This window comes from Hippocampus comes, unplaced genomic scaffold (assembly GCF_001891065.2).
Source record: "Hippocampus comes isolate QL1 unplaced genomic scaffold, H_comes_QL1_v1.1 scaffold18, whole genome shotgun sequence".
Lineage (NCBI taxonomy): Eukaryota > Metazoa > Chordata > Actinopteri > Syngnathiformes > Syngnathidae > Hippocampus > Hippocampus comes.
The window spans coordinates 752,546-779,280 of NW_017805014.1; the positions used below are offsets into that span (position 1 = coordinate 752,546).

Here is a 26,735-nt window from a genome sequence, read left to right on the forward strand (position 1 = left end):
TTTTCTGTTCAATTTTCAAACTGTGTAAATTTATTACACTTCATCTTCAGCATGTTTAGTGCCACTTTTGTAAGTAACCACGCCCCCGTCCAGGCCACGCCCCCGTACAGGCCACGCCCCTTCCGCTTTTTTCATCACTCGCCATTGCCATGTATGTCACTTTTAATACGTACATTTATATATAGTTTGTCTCTCAATAGCTTTTTTCCCCGTTGTACTAAATTATCCAAGTAGATATTGGTCAGAACTGTAAAAAAATTCGTCCGTATTTAAGTACATTTCAGAGTCTGTACTTTTAAGGAGTTAAAAGCGACAACCAAGTGTAATTAACACTGACAAAATTGTTCTTTGACGCAAATCGTTCATTTTAGTGTGGAAAAAAATGCATTTCCGCCATTTGGCTTTACTTTGAAATCGTAAACCGGAAAGAGCACACTCGCTAGCTTGATGCAGGCTCTGCGCGTCGGTCTCTTCGCTTGCTTGTCGAGTCTGGGCGGTTCCGTCCTGCCTGCCTGCCTGCCTGAAGAGCTTCGCAGGAAGAAAGCGCAGCAACAAAACTACCAACGCGCACACAAACATGGCGGCGGCGTGCCCGAGCAAGAGCCGCGCTTGAAAAAGTGTGGCCAAACTTAAGTCACCCGTCGGAGAACTTTCACTTGGGATTCAGCGCGCCCTTCCCGTAACGCGGAACTTGGCGAGCGGGCTCAACAGCAACTTGCTTACATGTCAACATTGGCCCCCTCGGCGGTGTAAACAGCCGGTAAGTAGCGACGTCTTCTTCTCTAGCGTCTCCTTATGAGACACTTTCGCGATTCCGAGTGCAGGCGAGGCGACTTGTTGAGCTTTTTTTTCGCTCCTTCCACTGTTCGACGCAAAGTTGAGACAGCCACGTATCCACAAATGCACATTCGTGTTCCTGCGAATGCGGTTTATTTCCTACAATTACACTGACCTAGGGGCGTTTCTTGCCCCCCCCACCCCCGCCGGGGTCACAGGCAGCAGCTATCGAGCGCCCTCCGACTAAAAACAAGACGATGGCCATATTTTATGAGATGATTTTAAAACAGTTAGTTTGTGACCAACACCGAAAACAAACGTCATAGGCATTGCATAAATAATTAAATAGATAATTCACACTTGAAATGTGCAAAACACAAATGCGGCCCCATTTAGGAGCTTTCCCGAACAACGTTTGTATCGTTGCGGCGTCTTCAATTGTGTTGGTTCACCATGACGTAACGCCGCAAGTAAACAAACAAAATGTCCAAGGCGATTGAGAAAACAGTGTCAATGCCTGGCTTGAATGATGACTTGAACTTTTTTCTTTACCGCCGTAGTTTAGATGTGTGACGTGTCAGTCGACAAGTCGATGTGACTGAAACGTAAACCTCGCTTAAAAAAAAATAGACACGGTGTCAAGTCAGACTGCTGACATGGTCACCGAGGGACTGGCTGGTTCCTGTAAGGTGAATTGTATTTGAAATGAAACAAACAAAAAATTTAAGCTTCGATTTGAGGGTATTTGCATTCAAATCAGGTGTAGGGATTCCATGTGTATGTATATGCTGCATACTTTTCACAAGTACGGCAATTTGAATTTTGAACAGTTAATTCAGCCATTCTTTCATGTTGATTGTTTTACGATGCTGCAAAGGAGAATATGTTCTCTACTTACTCGAGTGGAGCCCACAGATGACTTTCAGAAAGAGATGTGCAAGGTTACATGTGACCTATTATGCATTTTTTTTTTCTTGTTGACAAATTGTACTACAATTTTTGTTGACAATAATCTTTGCGGGGAATTCCCGACTAGTTGCAGTGAGTACAGCAGCGTCGTTCTTGTGTCATCAATACCAATCTCAACCGTCTTTCGGGGACCCCTTTGGCTTTTGGCCCTCGGCTCTTGCCTTGGGTTGCCTTGTCCTCTTGCAGTGTCTCTACGTTGACCTAGTTATGTGGTCGCATGCAACAGTTGGAAATATAACACCTCCACTCCCTCCTTTTCCCTCCGGGCCGACCGGCCGGCCCACCCCGTGGCGCCTGATTGCATTGTGTCTTTGCAGGTGTTTGCTCTCAGGCGCATTGTACTGCTTTCACATTCAGAGTGACCTAAAAGTGGTCCACCCAAAATTATGGTTCGGTACCTATCTTCATTTTATACAAATATTGCACATACCAGAAACCGCCATTGTGTGAATATTATTTTACTTTCATTCTTATTTGCTGTATATTTATCATTTCTGTGTTACCTATCGTGTGGAGTATCTCTGTTAGCAAAATGCAAAAGTAGATAATAGCCTTTCAAAATAGTCACCGGGGTTAGAATAATAGTTTGGAATTTTTCATGATCATAAATTTTGCTTTCGTTTACTCCAGTTAGGTTTAATTAGTTTTTAGAGCAGTTTTTCAGCCTGAAAATGCTTTGTTCTAGTTTAATTTGTATTTGTTTTTTTTGATGTAGGTAGCATTTGTTGAGCGCGAGATTTAAAAGAAAAAAAAGGTCATTAAATATGATGTAATACAGTAAATTAAACTACAATTCTGAAACAATTGTTTGAACTTCCTTTTTCTGTACGGACATAAGATAAGATAACCTTTATTTGTCCCACATTGGGGAAATAGATTCAATACTGAAAATAAATACATCTAAAATGAACCCTGAAAGCTCATGTGTGATATGAAATGACAAAGATGAACACAAAGGACTTTTTTTTTTTTTTTGCTATTAGAGTTCCTTTTAATTAGTTTCATAAACGTCAGATGTAGTTATAGTTGGTTTTCCTTTATTTATATATTTTTTTAATATTTTTTTAATTTTTATTTGCTGAACAAAAAATGCTTTTTCAATTTTAGTTGAAGTTATTTCATTATTTTTCCTATATTGTGATAACCTGAATAGCCTCAGTCTCACTCTTGCCCCGTTTTCTGTCTTTGTGGCTTCTTCTTTGACAATCGTGCCATGTTTTTGTGGTTCAGTAAACATAAGGTGCACCCTGTGCCACAGTAGCAGTTTGAATCAGCTTGCTATAAAAACACTTACAATGTTAATGGCCCGGGAGAGACTTTAGAGTTGTTTTTTTTTCTGTCCTCTTGTTCTGCTGCCACTTCCTGTTGAGTGTTGACATGTTGGCTTAGGTGTGTCGTTACCTGGAATGGCAGACGAACAACGCTTTGGCTGCCGATCATTTCTTTTTTGGATTGCAGTCGCTTATTCAAATAAGTCAGCTGATGTGTGAGCTACTGTTCACTCAGCTAATCGTTCAGACGAAGAATAAAGTCGAGGGAGTCACGATAAAGTAACCCTCAGCCGCGCACGCTCTCCAGTTGATCCCATGACCCGCATCTCCCACCCACACTCACTTTTCACACACCTGAGCTGAGTAAACACGAGCGGCGGCTGAAGTGCAACTCTTCCTGTGGGAAGTAAAATATTATTGACAGTGACATATTACGTTGCATCACATGCGATCCGTATTTCTCACTAACTTTATCATTTGATATGATCTGATGTTGGGATGAATGAGGTGAGTTTTATTATTTGTTTCAGTGGTTTCCAGGGGAATGGGGCAAAAAAAAAAAGATGACCCAGAAGTCGTGCGCATTTTGGTAACGGGTTGATAACACTTCAGTGTGCGGGTGGTGGTATACTTGGTGAGCAGGGAATGACGATATACGATACAGGGAAAAAAAAAAGCTTGATTTGAATAGAGCTCCGTCTCAGTGGCTCTGTGAGTGTCCCTTGTAAGTGTGACGTGGCGAGGACGCCGGCCGCCAATGTCACGCTCGGCTGCTGCAAGTGGACGGATAAGCTGGCTTCTTGGCTCTTTTGTCTTTTATAGATGACATCATAGTGGAACACCCCTGCGCCCCCCCCAGCACCTCCTGCGTTGAGTTCCATGCGCTTGCTGTTTGCTTCTCTTCTTTCCTCTGGGTCGCAACCATGTCGACATTCTCAATCAAGTTAGAGTCAGTCCCGGAACGTGCAAGGCTCAGATTCTGAACGTGACTGACAGTCCAAATGTCGGGAAATGGTTTTGTTGTGAATGGAAAGTTGAATCGCAGACAAACGGGGTCGCAGCCTTGCAGATGTAACGGCCTGTCAAAAATGCCCTGTCGTGTCACCAAATCTTTGATTACAAAGTAGGGCTCAACCATTTTGAAAATTAATTTTCTTCCATTTTTTTTTTTTTTTTTTTTAAGATGAGATCACGTTATGGTAACAGTGAACTCAGTACATACAGTTTACTGCATTTAAGACATCCGCTTAGCTTAATGCTAACAAACAATAAAATACATCATTGGTTGGTTAACGAATAACATCTGTGTCGTTTCAAACATCACTGAACAGCCAGTTAGGGTTGTTTTTTTTTTTTTTTTTTTGTTTCTTCAATAGCCGAGTTACTATCCATTGTAACATTTTATTTTCTTCAAGAATCGATAAAAAAACATGCAGGAGTTTTAGAAAAAAAAAATCTGCCCTCTACTGCGTTAGTTTTCCACTTGGAGACTTGATTGAAACCATCAAAGTGGACGGTTTTCAGAAAGAATAGTACCAAGAGATTTTGGATTTTGTAATGTCACCACAATGATCAACCAAACAAAACCATGTCATTTTGTGTCACAAAAATCTGTCAACTCAATGCTAACATTGCTCCATAGGCATGCTAGCAGAAATTAGCTTGAATGTTAGAGTCGTTCTAAACCTTGAGACAACTGCTACTTTGAGGCACAGCCAAATGGAACGTCTGCTAGCTTAATGCTAACAAGCAAACAGATGTTGTAATAGATGTTATGGTTTATGTTATCACTCAATTCACTTTTTCCTGACATTGTTGTAAGGCGGGAATAAGGAATGTTCCATATTCTGGGCCCATTTCCAACGAGCTGGACTCTCGGGTGGGCAGCGAGACTTCAAACAATTCATTGACTCGGACGGGCAGCGCGCCGACTTTGATCCTCGAATGAATAAATAACTCTGATAAGCTGCACCTCAAGAATGAAGCGCTCTCATTTCATTTGTGCATGCTGGGTAAAACAAAATTTGAAACAAGTGCGTCACGACTTCCAGGGGCATTGAAATAGTTACTTCCTCACTCCGCTGACTCACCGCTGGAAAAAGTGAACTCTGTCAATGGAGGCGACCTTTTCAAATGCGTTGTCAAGTTTAGTTTCCAGAACTTATGATGCAAAAAAAAAAAAAAAAAATGCCGCAGCGTTTCCCTGCGCCGCTCGCCGCTCTTCATTTCGACTGAGCCGAGGTGTCTTCTGAATTTTCGGCCCTCGGCTGCATTTTCCAGCATACCTCGGGTCTGAAGGATCTCCCGGGACTTCCTTGACATGTTTGGAACAGCGCGGTGATCCACACGTGCTCATTTCATTGTGCCGCAGCAGCTCCGAGTCGTCTTTTCTGCCTCCTCGTTGCGTTTGACGTGCAGCCTGCTTTGCCGTGCGGGGTGGCAGGCTTCTTTGCTTCCATAAAAAGTCAGTTTTTGGCCGCGGTGTGTGTGTATATGTGTGAGAGACGTGGCCATGCCTCGTAAAAATTTCCATCACACAGTGGCTATTATGCAATCATATGACATTTGGAGACCCCGTCTAGCAAGTAAGCACAAATTGTCTTCATGGTGCAGTGATTAATCTGCTCCCGCTGTCTTGCACATTTTTCGTACTGTGGCAACCTCGCTGACAAGGTCTCTTTTCTCATCCTCGGACTAAAACACACAAAAAATGAGGTTATAGTTAACATCAAATACATTTCATCATTGTAATGGCACATCTATTTCTACCAATGTGTCACCATTCCATTAGCTTACCGCTCAATCCCTTGTTAAAAATTCCCTTGGAAAGTTTCCAATGTGGAATACTCACAAATTTCCCAAAAATTGAAGCGATGATGCCACGAGGCTAACGAAAACGCCTTCCCCCTTCGCAGGCGCACGTCAAAAGCCATGATCGAGGACAAGCGTCACCGCGTAACCGACTACTTCGTGGTGGCCGGCCTGACGGACAAGTCGGCGCCGCTGGAGCACGACCTTTCCGAGGCCAAGTCGAGCGGGCCCAAAGGCCCCATCACCGACCTGGCCATCATCAACCGCTCCGCGGGCGAGGCCGTGCCCGAGGGCTTCACCTGCATCGACAGCACCCACGGCGGCCAGCCGGCCAACCTCAACCACGGCAGCCTCAAGAGCCCCGAGCTCTTCCTGTGCTACAAGCGCAGTCGAGGAAAGCCGCCGCTCATTGACGTCGGGTACGCCTTACTTGTGTCCAAAACCCGTCCCCGCCAAATCCCCGACGATGCTCATGAGCCGTTTTCCCATCCGCTCAGCGTTCTGTACGAGGGCAAGGAGCGTCTGATCCAGGGCTGCGAGGTCATCCAGGCCACGCCCTACGGCCGCTGCGCCAACGTCAACAACAGCTCGGCCACCTCGCAGCGCATCTTCATCACCTTCCGCCGCGCTACGCCCGTCCAGCCCCAGAACTCCCTGGCAGTGACCGACATCTGCGTCATCGTCACCAGCAAGGGGGAGACGCCGCCGCACACCTTCTGCAAGGTGGACAAGAACCTCAACTGCGGCATGGTGGGTCACCGCTTTTGGGAATTTGAACCTTTGCTGCCCTTAGTTTCCGAAAAGGCGTTTGTGACTGTCGGCGAAATGAATGAGGCAATTTGGATTTGAAATAATGCAAGTGGAGATGATCGCGGTGAAGATTGAGATGAGCTGACGAGTGGAGTAAAATTGACATTTTTGTCTCTCAGTGGGGCTCCAGCGTCTTTCTTTGCTACAAGAAATCTGTATCGGCGTCCAATTCCATCACTTACAAAGCGGGTGAGTCCAAACCGCAAAGCCTCGTCAAATGTTCCCCTCCCGCTTTGCCGTCGCATGAGCGCAACGCTTTGTCTTTCTCTCCAGGTCTGATCTTTCGCTACCCGGAGGAGGACTACGAGTCTTTCCCCCTGTCGGAGTCGGTTCCTCTCTTCTGCTTGCCCATGGGCGCCAAGATCGAATGCTGGGCGCCAAACACCCGAGACCCTCTGCCCGTCTTCTCCACCTTTGTGTTGACTATCGGCTCGGGTGAAAAAGTGAGAGACCTTGATTTCTACTTTTTTTCCCCACATTTATTTATTTCGATATGATTTCTCACCAACGTGAAGACACTCCTGACAAATGACACTTTGCTGAACCTAATCTGGGTTCAGGCTACGCTGGAATTAAAAAGAAGAAGAAAATAAAATTGTCACCCACACTACATTCGTGTGCAGCTGTTGTAAATTGACTTGAAAGTAACTCGGGAAAGAAGCTGCGTCAAAATAGCCGGTAACAAAAGTGAGAAAAGTGAAATTTTTCAAATGGCACCGCTCTCAACACATTTTTACCAAATTTCTCCATCACAGAGGCAAGTAAACTTTGCGAGATGATTATTCTTTTAGCACCAATTCAGAATTTTCCCTTAATTTTGAGCATGTTGACTTTTCATTGTAATATTATGAATACAGAAATTCTAAGATGTAATATAGTAATACATTCAGTAATATTTATGCATTGAGGGTTAGGTTGAGCACCAGGTGGAATCTTTTTTTTTTCCCCCCGAAGGTTAAGGCTCTCCTTTCTCAAGAGCACTTTGAAACAGTCATTCATGCCTTTGTCACATCTCGCCTGGATTAGTGTAATCCGCTTGATTTTGGAATCAGCCGATCCTCCATCAAGCGTCTCCAGTTGGTCCAGAATGCTGCTGCTCACCTCTTGACTGGCACTCATATAAAGAGGGAGCTTGTAACGCCTGCTCTGGCATCCCGTCACCGGCTTCCTATACACTTCTTTTGAAGATCGCATTATTTGTTTTCAAATCTTGAAATGGCCTCGCCCAACCTTACCTCTCGGAGCTCCTCCGTCCCGATGCAGCCTCAGGTCTGCGGACCTTCGTTAGGGACACATGAATCAATTTTTGATGAAAATTTGTTGTTTTTCTTCCCTGACGACCGTTTGTTGAATGTTTTGCGTCGCACTCAGGTGTACGGTTCAGCCATCCAGTTCTACGAGCCGTACCCGGTGGACCTGCTGAGTGAGAAGCAGAAGATCCACCTGGGCCTGCTGACCACCGTCGAAAAGAAGATGGTCCCCAACCGTCCGCTGAACGCCAACAAATGCATCTGCCTCCTGTCCCGCTGGCCTTTCTTTGAATCCTTCCGCAAATTCCTGATGTTCCTCTACAAGCTGTCCGTCTCGGGCCCGCACCCGCTGCCCATTGAAAAGTGAAGCCTTTTTCATTAAAAAAAAAAAAAAAACGTAAACACACTTTCAGGATGGATTCAGTGTCATATTTCTCTCCACAGGCATATTTCACACTTCATGCACAACGTGTCCTTCCCGTCGCCACAAAGGCCTCGAATCCTGGTCCAAGTGAGCTCTTCTTTATCCCCGCATCGATCCACCTTTCCACGCAGCGTACCCGCGTTTGACTGATCGCCGTTATTTTTTGTCTTGAAGCTCTCTGCGCATGACACCTTGATCCTCTCCCAGCCCGTTTCTACACCTCTACCCCTCAGGTAACTCTGCTACCTTTCTTGAGAGTAAAGAAACCCTGCTATTTTCCTGAAACAAAAAAAAAAAAAAGTCATGGTTCCGGACCACGGATGGGATCACAATCATTGAGCTACATTCTCCAAACCTTTAAAAATATTCAAACGAGTCAAAGCCTTAAATCAGCGGTCCCCAACCTTTTTAGCCCCACTCACCGGTTTCATGACAGACAATATTTTCAGGAACCGGCCTTTCAGGTGTGACGGATAAATACAGCAAAATATTATGATATGACCTGCATGAAAACTGTTCTTATTTTCGAATCGTAATAATAAACACAAATCATGACACGAGCAACGTCCTATCTGGCCGCACCACACTCTGCTCACTATGGTGACGTGTAAACGTGCCTTCAAAATAAGATAAAGCGCGAATACAAAGTGCCTGAAAAATACGAGTCACCGTCGCAGCATATTATGCAGAGTGGGCCCGGTGCGTGCGAATCTCCCATTGAGATAAAGCCGTATGTTAAGAAAGACTCCTGATACTCTCTATTAAATGTAGCCTTCTTTTTCTTGAAAGTCTCCGGGCTGGGGATTTTCCTCTTCCCAAAGAAACTTTGCAAATAAGTTAATCTTTTTAACTCATTTTGCCAGCTCCTGGGTTTCATTTTAGCAGTATCCTATTACGTGATCGAGAAGTGCACTTTGACCTGCGTCAAGAGTGACATACTGTACTCAGAGAATCTGGTCATTTTTCAAAATAAAACATCTTTCAGGTTCCGAAATGAATGAAACAGAAATAATGTAAGTTGTTGATTCTTTCTGTGCGTCCCGGTATCAAATGATCCACGGACTTAAATGACGGCTGGTCAGCCAGTTGTACGGGTTGATCGAATGCCGCTTCGGCGGTTCCCCGTCGCTCACCTGTGTGCTCTTCCTCCCCGCCAGCGGTGCGGACTACGGCACCCTCTTGATGAATCTGGGCTCTGAAAACTGTGCCACTTTGCTGCACTTTGTCCTGCTGGAGAGCAAGATTCTGCTGCACTCGCTCAGGCCGGCGGTGCTCACCGGAGTGGCGGAAGCTGTGGTGGCGGTGAGTTACGTAGCGTTTGCACGGCTAAAGAGGCTAACGAAAGTTGGGGTGGGGGTTGTTAGACAAAAACCGAGACCTTGAAAATGTGAAACCTCGTCGCCGATCATCACTACCTTGGTATTTTTCCACCATTTTGCATTTTAAAGCTGGGTGTGAACCGTGTGGGCGGGGACAAATAAAATAAAAACTATAAATAAGAATAATTTGCAGAACGGACCAAATCTCGAGTGAGCCGATGGCGCTTCTCTCCCCAGATGATCTTCCCCTTCCAGTGGCAGTGTCCCTACATCCCCCTGTGCCCGCTGTCCCTCGCGGGGGTCCTCAACGCCCCGTGTCCTTTTATCGTGGGCGTGGACTCCCGCTACTTTGACCTTTACGACCCGCCGCCAGACGTCGTCTGCGTAGACCTGGACACCAACACCATCTACTTGTACGTTGCCGCGTGTATTTTGACTCTCTCCTTCTCCGACAAGCACACACACACACACACCGTCCATAAATCTGTTCCCGGTGACTCGCAGGTCGGACGAGAAGAAGCACAACAACTGGAAGAACCTCCCGAAGAAGCCGTGCAAGAGCTTGGTCAACTCCCTGAGCAACTTGCACCGCCAGATGGCCACAGGTACACATAGACGACACGGAGCCCAAAGCAAACCCCCCCCTTGACTGTCTTCGCCTCGCCTGTCTCAGTTTCAGTCCGTCAAACGGCGCAGACGGACTCGGCGGTGGACATGACGCCCATCGAGGCCGACTTCACTTGGCAGAAAAAGAAGACGGGCGTGGAGATGGAGATCCAGGAGGCCTTCCTGCGCTTCATGGCCTCCATTCTGAAGGGCTACCGCTCCTACCTGAAGCCCATCACGCAGGCGCCGTCCGAGAAGGCCACGGCCGCCGACTCCCTCTACGATCTGCAAGGTGAAGCGGGCGCCGCGTCGCGGGAACCACCGCCGTTATCAAATGGCGAACGTTAGCTTGAAAATGAGATTGGTGGAGAAATTGCGTGCGAACGCCGGAATCTGGAATGGAATTTTTTTTTTTTTTTTAATGGAAACCTGTGCAATGGTTTTGAATGCGATCGAAAAATGTTGGGGAAAATGCGGAATGAAATTGAAATGATGTCGAATGCTAATTGAAGGATATGAAAAATGAAGGAACGGCATTCTGGCACGATGTGACTGAAAATGTGGAATTTTTCCGACATAATTTTTCACATGTTGAAAATGGCTAAATAAATTAGAAGAATTAATAACTCATGACATGAGATGGACCTCAAGAAATTTGAACGACAATGAGGGAAACTGTTACGCTGAATGTGCCATCGGAAATTAATCCTTGCATTTTTTTTGAGCTGAAAATGTGGCCAAAATTTTTTTTTTGTTCTTTTTAGTCAAGAAAATAATGTCCCACGTGACAACAAATTTGGGTTCTTTTGATTTCTTTAATCAAACAAAGCCAATTCATGGCTAAAATAGCGACGTGACTCGCCGTCTGCTTCCACCTTCCTGATGGATGACAGATTTCATTGCTCCCTGCAGGTTTTCTCAAAAGCAGAGACCGCGCTCACCACAAGTTCTACTCGCAGCTCACCAAGACGCAAATATTCATCCGCTTCATCGAGGAGTGCACTTTTGTCAGCGACAAAGACACCGGGTTGGCATTTTTCGACGACTGCGTTGAGAAGGTGACTGCGAGACCTCAATCGGTCTACTCCTCTCGCCGCCCCCCTTCCCTCCCTTTTTCTGACCCGACCTTCCACACGAAAACTTTTAACTCCGATTTTTAGTTTTTTCATCACTGTTGTGCTGCTGGGAGTCTGAAGGAAGTTTTCTCTGATCCATCCTGTTGCCTTTACTGTCTTTCTACCTCTTGCAGCTCTTTCCTTCGTATAAAATCACCGACAAGGGCACCAAGGTAATTGCCTCTTCTGGAATCAAATCTTTTTTTTTTTCTCTCTCTTTACTTAATAAATAAAATAAACATTTGGATTAACATTCCTGCTTCTCTTGCCCTAATTCCCATCCAAAATAAATTATATATATATATATATATATTTTTTTTATATATATATATTTTTTTTTCAAAAAGCTGGCAGTTTGTATTGATGCTCACGCTCATCTTTGGATCTTCCCTGCAGGTGGAGGGGGACTTGTCGGAGGACACCAGATTGTTAGAGCTGGACGAATCGCAGAAGAGCGAGCACACCGTCTTCGTGATGCCTCCCGAGCCGCCGGCCGAGGACGGCCGTGAGCCACACCCGAAATATACGTGAGCCATCGTTCAAACGCCGAGAAGCCGAAAGGCTCAAATTTGCTCCTTTGGCATCCGCGGCTTTGTCGGGGGAAACAAAAAAAAAAATTTTTTTTTTAAATGCCGCGGGCTCCTCATGGTTTTGTTCATCGTCTACTCGGCAAAAATGAAAGCAATGCTCCAAACGTTAGTCCAGGATAACAAAAGTAGAGAATGAATAAAGTGAACCGTTTCTGAATTTGTGAATTTTATTGTGAAACCTTTGGGGAATGTGATCATTCCCACTACTTTTTCATTTCACTCATTTATTTCATTCAGTGAGAAAAGAAAAAAAATCCAACATAATATCAATAAAAAAAAATTGTTCTTCAATCCAGAATAAATCAGAACAGAAAGAATCTTACATCCCGAATATTTGATTTTATCAATTTTTTTTAAGCAAGCTTACAGAATTGTCGCTAACCTGTTTTCACTTCTTGTCCAAACACATCCTGACTTCAATTAATCAAAATGATGAAATTGATCACATTTGGACACCCAAAAGTTTTGCGTGTCAAGGCACTTAAGCAATAATCATAACAACCATGTAAATACCCGCGTCTTACAATAGCAATCACCCGCGATCCAAACGCGCGTGCGCTTCAATTGCATTTGCAACCCTGCGGCCTCTTTTTCACCCCTCCCAGTTACAAAAGTTTCCCATGGCTGAAGATGGAGCTCTTTGACCGTCCCCGGGAGCTTCGACCCGCAATCAGCAGCAGAGCGGCGGGCGCCAGTCTTTCCAGTAGCCCCGCGCTGCTGGCGAAGCGCACCAAGCAGGTGTCGTCAACGCTCCCGTTCGCACTCGCGCTCCTCGGCCTCCTCTCCCAACTAACGCCGTGTCGCTGGAACCCCACCAGGAGATCAAGCTGGCGTACAAAATGGCCAAGCGCTTCTACTGCGACCCTCAGCTGTGGGCCCGCTGCCTGTTCAGTCACTGCTACAGCCTGTGGTTCATCTGCCTGCCGGCCGCCGTGCGCCTGGCCAAATCCAAAAGCCGCGCCATGCAGCGGGCGTACAACGTCCTCTTGAAAATGAGGACCACTGAGGTGGAGGTCTTGGATGAGGTTCGCGTCCTTTAAGTCGGCAGTTCTCCAACGTGGGGTCAGCGTGCCGCAGCCAAAATCTCTTTTTCCCCCTCTCAGGTGTGTTACAGGGTGGTGATGCAGCTCTGCGGCGTTTGGGGTCTACCCGTGATGGCCGTGCGAGTGCTGGTGGAGATGAAGAAAGCCGGCGTTCACCCCAACGCCATCACATACGGATATTACAACAAGGTCCCCCCCCCCGCGAGACATCCGCCGCTCGGTCAAGTGGCGCAGACGCCGCGACGACACTCGGACGCCTGAGCGTGTGTGCGCTTCCTCCGCAGGCCGCCCTGGAGAGCCCGTGGCCCAGCCGCACCCGCAGCGGCCTCTTTATGTGGACCAAGCTTCGCAACGTGCTGCGCGGGGTCGCCCAGTTCAAGCACGCGCTGAACCAGTCGTCCTCCAGAAAGAAACCCACCGTGTCAAAAACAGGTAGGCCCTCTCATAACTCCCCCGCGAAAGGTCCCCGGCGCCGGATACGCCAAGTTGAGCGCTTATCGTTGCTTCTGGCGTCTAGAAGGCGTGTCATCGGACCGCTTGAGTCACTGCAGCGCCGACAGTTCGGGGGACGTCAACATGGAGGAACACCTCCAGCATGCGGGAGACGCCGGACACAAGCAAGGTGACGGTCATGCACCTAAGCGGGATGTACTTCAAGTTAGGAGTCCTCCGTCACAAGCGTCTGCTTCCCCCCATCCCCCGCAGGTAGCCAGTCCGATCAGGGCTACGGCTCCAAGGATGAGCTGCATCAGGACATTGCCGACCACTCGCACTCGTCTGACCTGCCCACTGAGGGGAGGAAAGCCAGAACGCAAGGTACCTTGTGCTCAAAGAATGTGATTTTTAAAAAAAAAAAAAAAAAATTACATTCAACTCAAAGAAGTCAGTCAAAACTGCTGCGTTGTACACATGAGCTTTCACATCAAAAATATGAGAAAAAAATAAATAAAAAAGAACACAATGGGTTGCCACGAGCCAACGTGACATCATTTCTCATGGCTCACTCTCACATTTCTGATGAAAAAGAACCTTCCATCACTCTGAAACAAAAACAAAAATGGAGTTTGCGCTGTGTTCTGTTGGCGAACCAAATAATGAAATGGTGACAACTGCAATTGAAAACACTTTGACGTTCATAAAATGGAATAAAAACAAAAATGAAAAGTAGCCGAAAAAGCAGTTGTTTGTCGTTTACTTTCTGACCCAACGCTTGGTGATTTTTAAAAAAAAATCTTGCACATTGACAAATACTGCGTATTAAAAAAAAACAAAAAACTAAAATGAAAGCATTTTCGAAAAAATAAAAGCGAACAAACTTGCTCTGAAAACAAAACGAACTGAATTTTAAAAAACAAGAATAATTCATAACAAAATTAAAACAGGGTGGAAGAAAAAATCCCAAATAATCATAACCCCGGTTGTGCCGGATTTGCATTTAACTGGTGTATACTTCCAAACCAGGAAGTGACATTGCCGGATCCGTGGACGGCGCCGTTGCCGTGGCGGCGCCTCGCCGCCCCGTCGACGCGCACACGTCTGTCCCCAGTATTGTGAAATTGGACACCGGGAGCTTCGACAACGGCAATGAATCAGGTGAGAGGGAAGGCGAGGCCTCGAGGTTGCACCGAGGGATGCTCATCACTCTTTCTGGAATCTCCCGCAGTGAAAGGAAAGCTGTTCCGACGACACAGCAAGCCGGGCGACGTGTCTCTTCCTGAGGACGACCAGTCTCGGAAGCATCGGAAGAAAGCCTTCGCCGAGCGCAGCAGAAGTTTCAGCGCCGAAACGCGGGCCGGGATGCTCTCGGAAAAAGGCGTGGACCACATGGCCGGCCAGCTCGGCGCCGACGCCCGCATCCTGGCCGCCGCGCTTTCCACCGGACAGACGGCAAACAGCCCCGGCGGCGCGCCCAAAGCGCTCTTCAAAGACTTGGAGGAGGAGCCCGAAGATTTTGAGGGGCTGATTATGGGGACGCTAACGGCGGAGGAAGAGAAAGATGTGGCTCGGCGTGAGGGAACCACGGAGAAGCCTGCAAGTAAACGCAGCGAAGCAAACGAGGAGGAGTCGGCGGTGCGCGCCGCGACCCTGGAAAGGGCGGATGTGGAGGTGGGCGCCGACCCGCTTTCCCTCCTGGCGTCGGAGAGCCAAGAGTCAACCTCGGTAAAGAGCCAGGAGCCCCCTCGCCCCGCGCCCCCCGCCGTCTCCCGCAACCTGGCGGAGGAAATCGAAATGTACATGAGCCTGCGAAGCCCCCTGGGCGGCAAGTCCACCAGCATGGAGCTCAAGCAGGCGCACGGAGACGCCGGCGTCGGCCCGCCGTCCAAACCGTCCCTAGAGCGGAGGTCCAGCCTACCCGCGCCGCCGCCGCAAACGCCGACGTGCTCGCCGGCCGACAGCCCCAAGCGCAGTCCCGCCGCCGTCACTCGCTCCAAAACGTTTGCGGCCAAGACCAAGCCGACCGTCGGCCGGAGCGCCGGCCCGGCCGTCAGATCGTCGTCCCTGTCGCCGCTCGTCAAGTCCTCCCAGGGAGGCTCGCTGGGCTCGGTCATCAACTCCATTTCCGCCATCAAGATGGACAACTTGCTGTCGGGCCCCAAAATTGACGTGCTCAAATCCGGAATGAAGCAGGCGGCCAACGTGGCCAGCAAAATGTGGGTGGCTGTCGCCACCGCTTACTCGTACTCGGACGACGAGGTGAGTGTCTTACCCGAAATAGACCTAGCTATGGTTTTTTTTTGTTTGTTTGGGTTTTTTCTCCACTGGCGACACCGATTATGAGCAGCCGAGGAGGTGAATAATCGATATTTGGAGCCAATATTTGTAAAAAGGAACATATTGGGTACCAAAAATCCAACCTTTTCTTCACTTTTCTGGAAATGTTGATTGAACACAGTAACGCCGTGATTGGCTGTTGCATGTCAGACTGGCTGTCAATCAAACAAAAATGACATCACTGTTTCTTCATATTTTTAACGTCTGACTGATAAGAAACTTAACATGAGTATTTCACAACACAAAAATAGTTACTATGATAAAATAAACTGAAAATAATTAAAAACACTTTCCTCTTAAAAATGCTCGCCATCGTCGTGGTGGGCGAGTACCGAGAGACGTACAACTCAGCCGGCTTTCTTAATCCTAGCAGAAATGGGTGTCTGTAGGCACTTTATGTTCTCCGACTGTACACTAGGTGGCAGTGGTGCTATATAAATACTGTTGAGATGAAATCGCCTTTTAAGAAAATACAGTGTTTGGTTACACAGATATTTTGCCTCCCGACACAACAGACTTAACCTGGTTAGGGACGATTAGAGGGACGGACAAAAACTCACTTCCGTCCTTGCTTCCTCCGTCCTTTTTTAAAAACTTCTCATCCTCCGACCCAAAAATGGGCATTCCGGAATGCCCATGTCTGGTATTTGGTTTAATTACTTCACAATTGACCTTTAATGCAATTTTTTTGGGCCACAAACACCTCGACCAGGACACAGTTTTCAAAGGAACCCTTTATAATCCCCCTTGATCGAATCTCATCTCTCTCTTTTTTTTTTTTTTTTTCTCCTGCAGGAAGAACAAGGTCCAAGCGGCGGAGGCTTCCCCGCCAGCCTGGATGAACACATGTTGACCGGGCACGACGTGGAGGGCAGCCCGGAGAGAGGCGGCGCCGTCCCGGCTTTGGCGGCCAACGGTCTCAACCAGAGCTGCACCAGCATCGGCAGCAGCAGCGGCAGCAGCGACACGGGCCGAGGGACGCAGCACACACGTAGGCGCCGACTCCGACGCTGCCAAAGAGCCGTTTACGCCTCGAAAGACGTTTGAGCAACTTCCCCAGACAAGGGGATTTTTTTTTTTGGTCCGCTTTTGTCAACTTCTGCTTTCAAAATATATTGTTTATAAATTGTATCGTGGCCGTTATTGGCCAATTGAAACCCGTGAATACTTATGTTTCTTTATTTTCTTATTGACTGGCTTTCGCTAATCGGTCAAGGGGAAATGAATTTCATTTTACTGTCATCATTGAAAACGTTTTTTTTTTTGTTGCTTTCTGCCAGATGTTACGTCATATTTTTAGTTTCCAAAAGAAGCCTTAAATGGCTTTCTGATCAACAGCGGAGCGAATGAATGACACAGTTTTGGTTTTCAGGGGTGACACTCAAAAATCCGATCAGATACAGCACGTATCTCGCTGCATGGGCTCCGATAGGATTCGAGGACTGTACATTTCAAATCTGAAATTGTCAAAAACACATTTCTCATCCAAATCAGTTTGGGTTACACAACAAACATCCACGTTTGGACCGTGCACCTGACTCAGAGCTGAAGGCGTGATCAATCCAAACCAGGTCTTGTTAAGAAGTTGCATTTTTTTTCCCGCAGATGCAACCCCAGGGCGAGCGGGCAGGGCTCCCGACTCGGAGCAAGGCTCTTTGCACCACGCCTCCTCCTCCAGCATCTTCCAGAACTACGCTCTGGAGGTCCAAAAGAGAAAACGGAACCGCTTCGCGTGTCTCCGGCGCGCTCCTTATCCATTCGATCTCCCTCGCAGGTGCTGATGTCCAGCTGCTCGCAGTGTCGCTCTTGCGAAGCGCTGGTGTACGACGAAGAGATCATGGCGGGATGGACGGCCAACGACTCCAACCTCAACACAAATTGTCCTTTCTGTCGCGCCGCCTTCCTTCCCCTGCTGCACATCGAGTTTCATGACTTGCGCACGACGACCGGGTAGGAATGCGTCTCGCGCATCCCGGATGGAAATGCTTTTTTTTTTTTACCTTTCGCCGCCGGTTATCGTTTGACGTTCTCCCCGCAAGGTTCTACATGAATCCCAGCGCTTCTGGAGACAGCATTCACAGTTCCAGCGGTGGCCAACCAACAGCTGCGAGTGACATGAAGACGCAAGACCGCATCGATTTCCCTCCGGGGGAACCTACGGAAACTCTCGCTCACAGTCCTGGAACACATAAAAGGTCAACGGATAAATTCACATCAATATATATTTTTTTCCACTGACTTCCTTTTTATTGACCACAACTCAACAATGGCAACCCTCTCCTGTGGGTGTTTTGCAGTCTGGTTCCAGAGCCGGCGCAATCCGACCCGCTGGGTCTACTGGAGCACCAGGCGTCAGCGAAAAGATGCAGCGGTGGCACGTCGCTGACGCGCAGCAACAGCGTTGGCGGCCCGCTACAGAGCCTGGATTCCCCTCTGCGACCCGGTCACGGCGTCTCCACCACCAGCCTCCCCGGCAGTCTGCACGAGGTGTCGGTCGGTAGAAAAAAAATGTCCCCGAAACCAATCCCGACATGTCACGTAGTCTCGGCTACTCAAGTGAACTGTGACTGACCAACAGGATGGAATGGCGACCAAAAAGCCAAACCCCAAGCCCGTGTCCGTGCCGTACCTAAGCCCTTTGGTGCTGCGCAAGGAACTGGAGACGCTTTTGGAGAATGAGGGAGACCAGGTAAGACCGGGTTTCCCAACAGTCACCCCCGACGCAGATGTATTTCCTCCATGACTTTGCATCATCTTTCCCGATTGAAATGAATGCAAATGCCATGAAAAAATTTAAGGATTTTATCCACATTTAAAAATCATTTTAACTTTTTTTTAATTTTTTTAAAAAAATTTTAAATTTAAAAATTTTAATTAAAAATTTTAAAATCTTTAAAACCCGCCTCAAAACGCACTTGTATTCTTTGGCATTTGACTCAGCATGACTCAGATCTGATCTTAGTTTTACTGTTTGGTGCCTTCTACCATCTTTGTTACTGATTTATAGCTTTATTGTTGTATATATGTTAGTTGCTCCATGTACAGCACTTTGTATGCGGCGATGGCTGTTTGAAAGTGCTCTAGAAATACAGTTGAGTTGAGTAAAAACTCATTCGTTGTAAACCAATGGACCTTTTGACTTCTATAGCTGTCAATGGCAGTGAACTCAGTTGAGTTTTAATTAGGAGAGTAACAACCTCGGTTCTTGTACTTTATAAAATTGTACCATCGTGACATCATTAAACAAAACATCAAGAGTAAATCATGCTTCAGTTGAATTCATTGTGCTGCTCCGTTTGGTGCGCCCGAAAAAAAAAATTATTATTTTAATTGATACTGCATTGAAATCACAGTGGATAAACACGATTATTTATGGATTTCAAAGCTTAGTACTGATCTAGCTACCAAGTGTGATCAAATTGTATTGAGTCATAAACGAGAAATAAAAATGTTTATTGTCCGCACCTTGGCCAATTAGGGGCACATTTGGAGAGTCACTTACATAATAAGATAAAAAGAAGAGAAGAAGAAAGTGTCAAACTTTATTAATATAACGTGTTTTTCACGGATTAGGAAGAATATTTACCCGTGAGTATTCTTATTCTTATCTTTGAAGGTAAATCCCTCCAGTGATGTCTAATGCTAATTTTTGCTAGCTGGTCAATAGGGTTTTCCATTGGGCGCTAGCAATGTGCTAGCCCAACAGGCTGGCAATGTACCAAAAATGAACAATTTCTTCTCTTTCAATCTGGAACGTGTGTCAATCTTGTAGTTTTGTAGTCATCTCCAACTGGGATGTCATGAAGCAGCTTGAAGCACACTCGGGACAGGCGGAAGAACAGACTAAATCCCAAACAAATATCAATGAATTTCCCAGGCGTGCTGTATTTGACATTCTCTCTGAAAAGTGTTCCGCTTTGCTGCTGTGTCCCAACAGGTGATTTACACGCACAAGTTCCTCAGTCAGCATCCCATTATCTTCTGGAACCTGGTGTGGTATTTCCGACGCTTGGACTTGCCCAGCCACCTGCCCGGCCTCATCCTGACCTCCGAACACTGCAACAACGGCGTGCAGGTCGGACGCCGTCTCGGTCTGCTGCCGCTTTTGTCTTTTGTTCCGCGAGGCGTTCAAGTGTGTTTTGTTCTGTGCAGCTGCCCCTGACGTCGCTGTCCCAGGACAGTAAGCAAGTGTACATCCAGATCCTGTGGGACAACATCAACCTCCACCAAGAGGCCGGAGAGCCCCTTTACCAGCTGTGGAGGACCTTATGTGGGTCAAAGTGGAAAGGAGGAGTAGATTACGTCATTTAAGACAGATGATGTGCCGGTAGAAGGAGAAAGTTTGGTTTGTTGAAGCAGATAAACAAAAAAAAACAAAAACATGTCTTAAAACGTGTGTGTGTGTGTGTGCGCGCGCGCGCGCGCGTGCGTGTGTGTGTGTTCTTACCACATAATACTGAATGTGATGGGTTTTTTTTTTTTTTTTTTTTTTTTTTTTGCGAGAATTACCCAAAAAATGAATGCTAAAAATTAACCAACCGGTTCCGAATCAAATTTCGACTCTCAAAAAGAAAAAACCCAAAACAAAACTGAACAAATGATTACAACCCTGATTTTGCCTGCTTACGTTTGGATCTCTTTAGTGGAAAAGAAGGGCACATTGGCGCCGACGGATCACCAGGAGATCCGCACGCTCCTCAACACCATCGTCCGCAACATCCAGACCAACGACGTCTACGGCCCAATCAACCTGCTGATCCGAGAGCTCAAACACCGTCCAGAGGACATCAAGCGGCAGAGGTACCCCCGTCTTCTGCCTTGGAGCATTTCGGTGACTTGTGGCCTCATGTCTCCCATCCCTTTCCAGGAGCATTTACAGAGAAATATTATTCCTCTCCCTTGTGGCGCTGGGACGAGAGAACATCGACGTCGGTGAGCGAATGCGTCGTGGTGCCCTCTTCTTTTTTTATTTGATTTTATTTTTGTCTCGACGTAATTCTCAATGGATCTTGTGCTTTCCCGACAGAGGCTTTTGACCGGGAGTACCAGCTGGCCTATGATGAGCTTAGCGCAGAGCAGCTCAAGTCTCTGCACCACATCGATCGGCCGCCCAGCGCCAGCGTCCAGTGCTGCCTCAAATCTTTCGGCACCCTCTTCATCTAATCACTTCGGACAAATGGGTGTCTATGGAAAGCCGTTTAGACCGTTTCTTCTGCATCCTTGATATCCAGCGATATTGGGTGACATTTCTGCACACGAGTTGCACAATTGTGTCACCGGTATTTTTGCCTTGTAGTTGTCCTACTAGTGAAGACAAAGAGCGTAATTAGTAGATGGACCTCAAGCTGGATCTCGAAGATATGGAATCAACGCTCAATCGACTTTCCATAGGTGTCAATTAGTAAACTGGAAACGCCTCAACGGTACTTTGCTGAGGTTGCAATACCGAGCAGTGCCTATGAGCGGCACTGTTTCTCTGATGACAGATTATTTACTGGGCAGAACATGGCCATTTGTATGTGTTGGCGAGATAGACTTTGACTGTCCTTAGTGCACTTTCTTAAAAAAATAATAATAATAATGAAATAAAAAAAGCAATAGCTCAAGTTTAGCCGGAGCCCCAGACATGACATGGGAGCAAAAGATTAAATGGTGGCCACAATATGGTTAAATATGTATATGTATAAATGTAGGCACACAAAAATTGGTGTTATGCACGTGATGCCACAAATTAGTATTTTGTGCTCCTGAGTCAGCATTTTTTGCGAATATTATCGCCATTTTCTGCCTCCCATTTCACATCTGGGGCTCTGCAAATTCACCTGTTTTGTGTGTGTGTGTGTGTGTGTGCGTGCGTGCGTGCGCGTGCGTGTGTGTGTGTGCGCGCACGCGCGCCTTTTCCAGTATGTTTCACTCACGTCTTAATGAATTCCCAAGCCCAAATCAACTCGGGGGAAAAGGGCAAATTAAAAGTCATCAGCGTTTTTCCAGTAACACACTGTGGGGATGTTGGGCTGGATGCTAATCCCAGCCCGGATTTGAGGCGTGGTCTTTATTACGATTGCCACACTGGAGCGGTGTTGTGGCAACATTGGTCAAGTGTCTCGTGGGGGCGGGGCCTTTTTACTACTGCTGATTTATGAATTTGAAAACATTCCACGCCAAAGTGCTGCGATGGAGAGGGAGCGCGGACATAACGGAACACATTCCATTTCCAAACTGATCGAGCCGCAGTGAAGATGAAATGATGTCACCTCGGAGTCTTAACTCGTTTGTCCTCTAAAACAAACAAGAGTTTCTCTATTTATTTTTGTATTATTGACATCTGAATTGCAGTCATTCTAGTAACTTTTTTAATGACTAATACCGTTTTAATGTTGAACGAGAGATTGAAAACTGAACTGATTTGTCAATAGTGATCTCTCACCGTCCTGTGGTAAGGAATTGAATGTCTACATAGAAATATGCTGCAATAAACAAGTATGTGACAGACTGAAAACAAATGTGGTTTTATTGTGACCGTGAAATTGGATTTATTTCTCTTCCTATCAGGAAGTGAATGTGGATGATATTGTTGTCCAATCATATTACAGCCTCTGTGTTGCCCAGAGAGCGATTCGGACCGTTTCTTCAGCCATTCGGAAGTGAGTGATTGTTTGGTCAGAGCAAAAGTTGCCATAGCCAAGTTGGACTCAGCGTCTCTCGATGAGTAATTTGTAGTTTGTACTTGTTACAAATGTTGTCATTGTTTTGTATATTTTTTGTACAGTTTCGATCCGTTTCGTTCTCGTGTGTCTATGTGTGGTTTGCAGGGTGGACGGGGAGTTGGATGGAACAAAGAGTCAGGAAACAAACGTCATATCCTCCATTTTGGGGTCAGTATGGTGATAATGCACAAAATAAAGTTTTCGCATTTCCACCAACAGCAAAATGACGACTCCGATTGATAAAATTAAACAATAAAAACATCACGATTAGTCCTCCTCACCGACTGCTTTTAATATTTCACTTTCATGGCACACATTCGTCTTTGGGCCGCTGGGCGGCGCCGCAGACCGTTTTGGCTCCATGTCGCTTTGAAGAAAGTTTGACCAAATCAACAGCGACAATTAAGTCACACAACGTGCAATATTTCACGTTTTCTGTCGCTTAACCACACTCGGATGGCGTATCGGTACATGAATATAAGACATCACATCAGTTTGTAAAGGCGGAGGGTGGCTGTTGGCGGGAACAGTGGATGCGCATGCATATATTTGGCGTAATGAGGGCACCACCCTGTGTGTGTGTGTGTGTGTGTGTGTGTGTGTGTGTGTGTGTGTGTGTGTGTGAGAGATCATTAAAGAAGCAGTGTTTGTGCGGGTGCACATCTTTTCCTTTGCCCGTACTTAATGACGCTGCTGCTGAGTCAGCGAGCCTGAAGAGTGAAGAGGATGAAAGTTGAAGGGTGATGGAGAGAAAGAGAGAGACCAGGTTGCTCGTGTGTTAAAAGCCGAGAGACAGGAAACGAAATCCATCAATCCAAAGTCCTCTTAAGTCCGCTTAGCTAGATGCTAACAAACAATGCCTAATGCCGTAGATGGGCTCATAAATAGCGTCAGTGTCACGGTCTCAGAGCACTTTAAACGATGAATATTAGAATGCAGTGGAATAACACATGTCAACGTCAATACATACTGGCATATATTCCTTATCCTCTGTGAAAAACAACGAATATTAGTGCAGCTTACTGAGGCGTTGCGACCGTCTTTGTCAATACCCGAAAGATTTATATAACGGCTATTTGAGCACAAACTTCAACAACAGGCACATGCTCTTTATCCTCTGAGAAGAACAGCAAATGTTGCTGCAGTTCGCTGAGTCATTTAGTTGTGAAACACTTCCTTTGCGTTTCAACAGTATGTATGTGTTTACTGCCCCTCCGGTGGCCTACGTCCACACACTAGAAAGCACAATGTAGGACTGCACCCGAAAAATGGCATTTCCATTCATTTCAATCGGAACCGAATATTTGAACTTTGAAGCCAATTTTACCAAAGAAGTAGAAAGCACAGATCCCTGTTAAAATGCTGAAAACCTGACAAATCCTCTCGAAAATCAAAGATACCTAAAAAAATGTCACTGTATTCTCTTCCAAAAAACGACCAGTATTACCGCAGCTTACTGAGGAGTTGTAACCGTCTCCATCAGTAGCTCAACGATGGTCACTGGTTTTCTCCCAGTTTTTCCCAGATTGTTGAATTGCTGTTTTGTGATGCGATTGGAGCACGCTGCAATTCCCACAACCAGCGTATTTGCATGTGTGTGTGTGTGTGTGTGTGTGTGTGTGTGTGTGTGTGTGTGTGTGTGTGTGTGTGTGTGTGTGTTCGCGCGCGTAAACAATAGAGTTGATTAGGCGTTGCGTGGCGGTGACAGCGCTGAGCGGAGATGATTAATGATGCTCTGTTTAATGTGATTAGTGCATTAATACCTCCTGTGATGGCTGAGACTGGCTAACACTGCAAAAGGTCAACGCGCACACGCAATAACACGCCCGCGCACACGTCTGTAACGCAATGTAATCCTCCGGCAGGTCAGACGACGACGTTCCCCGTTGGCGCGTCAGCGTCTTGTCGGATTTTACGTCACACGCAATTAACATACAATTCGACGTTTCGCCATGGCGTCACACGGATTTCTGCAATCCTCCCTCGCCGTCTTGTGGTTCACTTTCTGCTTTCTCGCTGTCACGTGGATTTTCAAAAAAAAAATGCACACGCCTAGAGCCGCCCACTTTCAAAATCACAGGTACTACAGTGTAAAATGTGAGGGTGGCCACCGTGAGTGGGTCAAAATAATCTCTGCACCTCACATGAATATCTTGCACAGGTATTATACAAAAGACTTTAAAATATAGAATAATAATAAATATATGGTTACTACTTTGTCGATTTGCATCCAAATCGCAATAACTGATTTCTATGCAAGAAAATGCTTGAAGCAAGTGAAATCTAATCTCTGTTTGATATTCTTTTTTTGCATTTCATTGTATTGTTGTGTTCTGTGGCCTGATGAGTCCTCGTGTTCCTTTTTGACCCTAAAAGCAATTAAATCGTGAGAGTGTATCATTAATATGTTGTGCTCATACTCTATTAGTCGCTGTTGACAGCTCATGATTGATCTTCTCATCATTTCACCCTCAATCGCCATCCAGCACAGCAAGAAAAAAAAAAGTGTTCTCACTAGTGCCCTCTTGTGGTTCATCCTGGTAATTTTCGTGTGTTTCCATGAGCAGCTTGTGGTCGTGATTGTGCCGATAAAGGTGCAAGAATTACGCCCTCCTCGCCCCGGCCTTCCATCGCGGTCCTTAGGACGACAGAAGCACGGGGAGGGACAGCGACCGATAAGAGCGGCGGCAGGTTTCACCTTCCGAGTGTTTTATTGAGCTCACCTTGATGGAGGCCTCGCAGGGTCCCGGCTCGACCTTGGCGGGCGAATGTGGGACAATAACTCACAGCAGCGTGGCAACAAGGTTCCCGGGACGCCGTCATTTCTACACTCCGAGTCGTGGAGAAAAGTTTTGGCGCTCACGAGGTCATTTTGTACTGTATTAATGTCGCTTTTTATTAGTTTACAGTAATACGCAGTGACATATTGGGATTTTGTGACCTTCTTTAATCGGTTATAGTAGCAAACGGTTGGCGTTAGCCTTTAGCGTGCTGTGCTAAGTAGCCCAAAAAAATTCTACAGTAAAAAGTAAGAGCAAATTATGATTGTGTTCGTTTATTTAAACCTCAAGTCAAATCAGTTTTATCAGCAAATGTTGACATTAGCCATTAGCATGACATGCTAACTAGCCAAATACATTAAATGAATGCTAGTTTGACTGATTTATTTTCGCAGAGACAGTTGGACCATGAATCCGCTTCACGTCAAGTGGCGCAAACGCTAAGACATCAGTGAATGTGCGCTCCACAACGAGCAAAAGTTACATGATGTACTCGGTAAATGCTAAATGAAGCCAATTGACACGGCTTTAGCATGTTAGCCGAGTGTCCGCTCCTTAAAAATGGACTTTGCAGTATTAAAACTGCCCAGTGAGATGTTGCGATCACGCCTCTCAACCGTCAATAAAATCTCACCGGTAGCAAGTTTGTACTTCAAACAAGCTGACGCTAGCCTTAGCTGCTATGTGTTTGCAGTGTTAAAACTGCCCAGTGAGATGTTGCGAGCACGCCTCTCAACCGTCAATAAAATCTCACCGCTAGCAATTCTAAGTTTGTGCTTCAAACAAGCTGACGCTAGCCTTAGCTGCTATGTTGGTAGAATGACTTTTTTGCAATGGGGTGTTATAATAACATCAAATGTGATTGGTTCCAAATGTAAATATTTTTTATAAATGGCAAATAAGTGATAAACTTTCCTGTGGAGCATAAATGTTGCTAATCCCGCATCACTTCTGAGTCCCCGGTTAGCAGAAGCCCAGTTTCTCGCCTTATGTTGACCAGCCTCACGCTCTTATTGCTGGCAAACGAGGGATGGACATTTTTATTTTCCACATCTAGATATTCCGCCATATTTTCAGCAAAGCTCCTGAACCTCGAGCGAACAGTTCAAGTTCGCCCATTCCTGCAGCGCATCCCCGATCAGTTCTTCTTCAACGGCATTCATGTCTCCCCCCGCCCCCCTGTCCCCTTCCTCCCTTGTCGCAGCCGACTGGGCCTGATGGCGTGCACACGTGCCACATGCACATGCGCACATAATTAATACATCGATTTAAATGGTGATGACTGTGTGCTGAAGTGATATCCACCCTTCTAGTTGAAAGTCTTTTTTTTATTGCTTTATCAATGTTGGAATGAATATGATTTAACTGCTCATTTTACACACACACACGCACACACACACACACACACACACGCACACACGTCTGCTGGCTTATTAATTATAACGCTAATTAACCTAGTGCTAATCATTTGACTTCAGTATGTGTGTGTGT

General features: G+C 46.3%; 1 protein-coding gene across 1 annotated transcript; it reads left to right on the forward strand.

Moving 5' to 3' along the window:
* Nucleotides 1-227: 227 nt before the first annotated feature.
* Nucleotides 228-22,251, forward strand: dennd4c (DENN/MADD domain containing 4C). The gene is made up of 34 exons (XM_019863254.1): nucleotides 228-760; nucleotides 5,933-6,247; nucleotides 6,326-6,578; nucleotides 6,758-6,827; nucleotides 6,912-7,081; nucleotides 8,010-8,251; nucleotides 8,333-8,399; nucleotides 8,487-8,545; nucleotides 9,470-9,614; nucleotides 9,869-10,044; nucleotides 10,136-10,236; nucleotides 10,305-10,529; nucleotides 11,150-11,295; nucleotides 11,487-11,525; nucleotides 11,749-11,879; nucleotides 12,548-12,680; nucleotides 12,761-12,967; nucleotides 13,046-13,174; nucleotides 13,270-13,417; nucleotides 13,503-13,607; nucleotides 13,691-13,801; nucleotides 14,447-14,578; nucleotides 14,649-15,679; nucleotides 16,553-16,748; nucleotides 17,363-17,460; nucleotides 17,532-17,707; nucleotides 17,797-17,952; nucleotides 18,055-18,250; nucleotides 18,336-18,446; nucleotides 19,695-19,832; nucleotides 19,910-20,027; nucleotides 20,401-20,557; nucleotides 20,625-20,689; nucleotides 20,784-22,251. Exons 2-34 carry the CDS (start codon nucleotides 5,949-5,951, stop codon nucleotides 20,918-20,920), a joined length of 5,667 nt encoding a protein of 1,888 aa, XP_019718813.1. The 5' UTR covers nucleotides 228-760; nucleotides 5,933-5,948; the 3' UTR covers nucleotides 20,921-22,251.
* Nucleotides 22,252-26,735: the final 4,484 nt, after the last annotated feature.

What these genes read in the sequence shown, in the direction of transcription:
- dennd4c (XM_019863254.1), top strand. Translation starts at nt 5,949, where the DNA reads ATGATCGAGGACAAGCGTCACCGCGTAACCGACTACTTCGTGGTGGCC. An exon ending in CATACGGATATTACAACAAG is followed by an intron (nt 13,175 to 13,269) that starts GTCCCCCCCCCC and finishes CTTCCTCCGCAG; the next exon opens with GCCGCCCTGGAGAGCCCGTG. An exon ending in GAGGAAAGCCAGAACGCAAG is followed by an intron (nt 13,802 to 14,446) that starts GTACCTTGTGCT and finishes CTTCCAAACCAG; the next exon opens with GAAGTGACATTGCCGGATCC.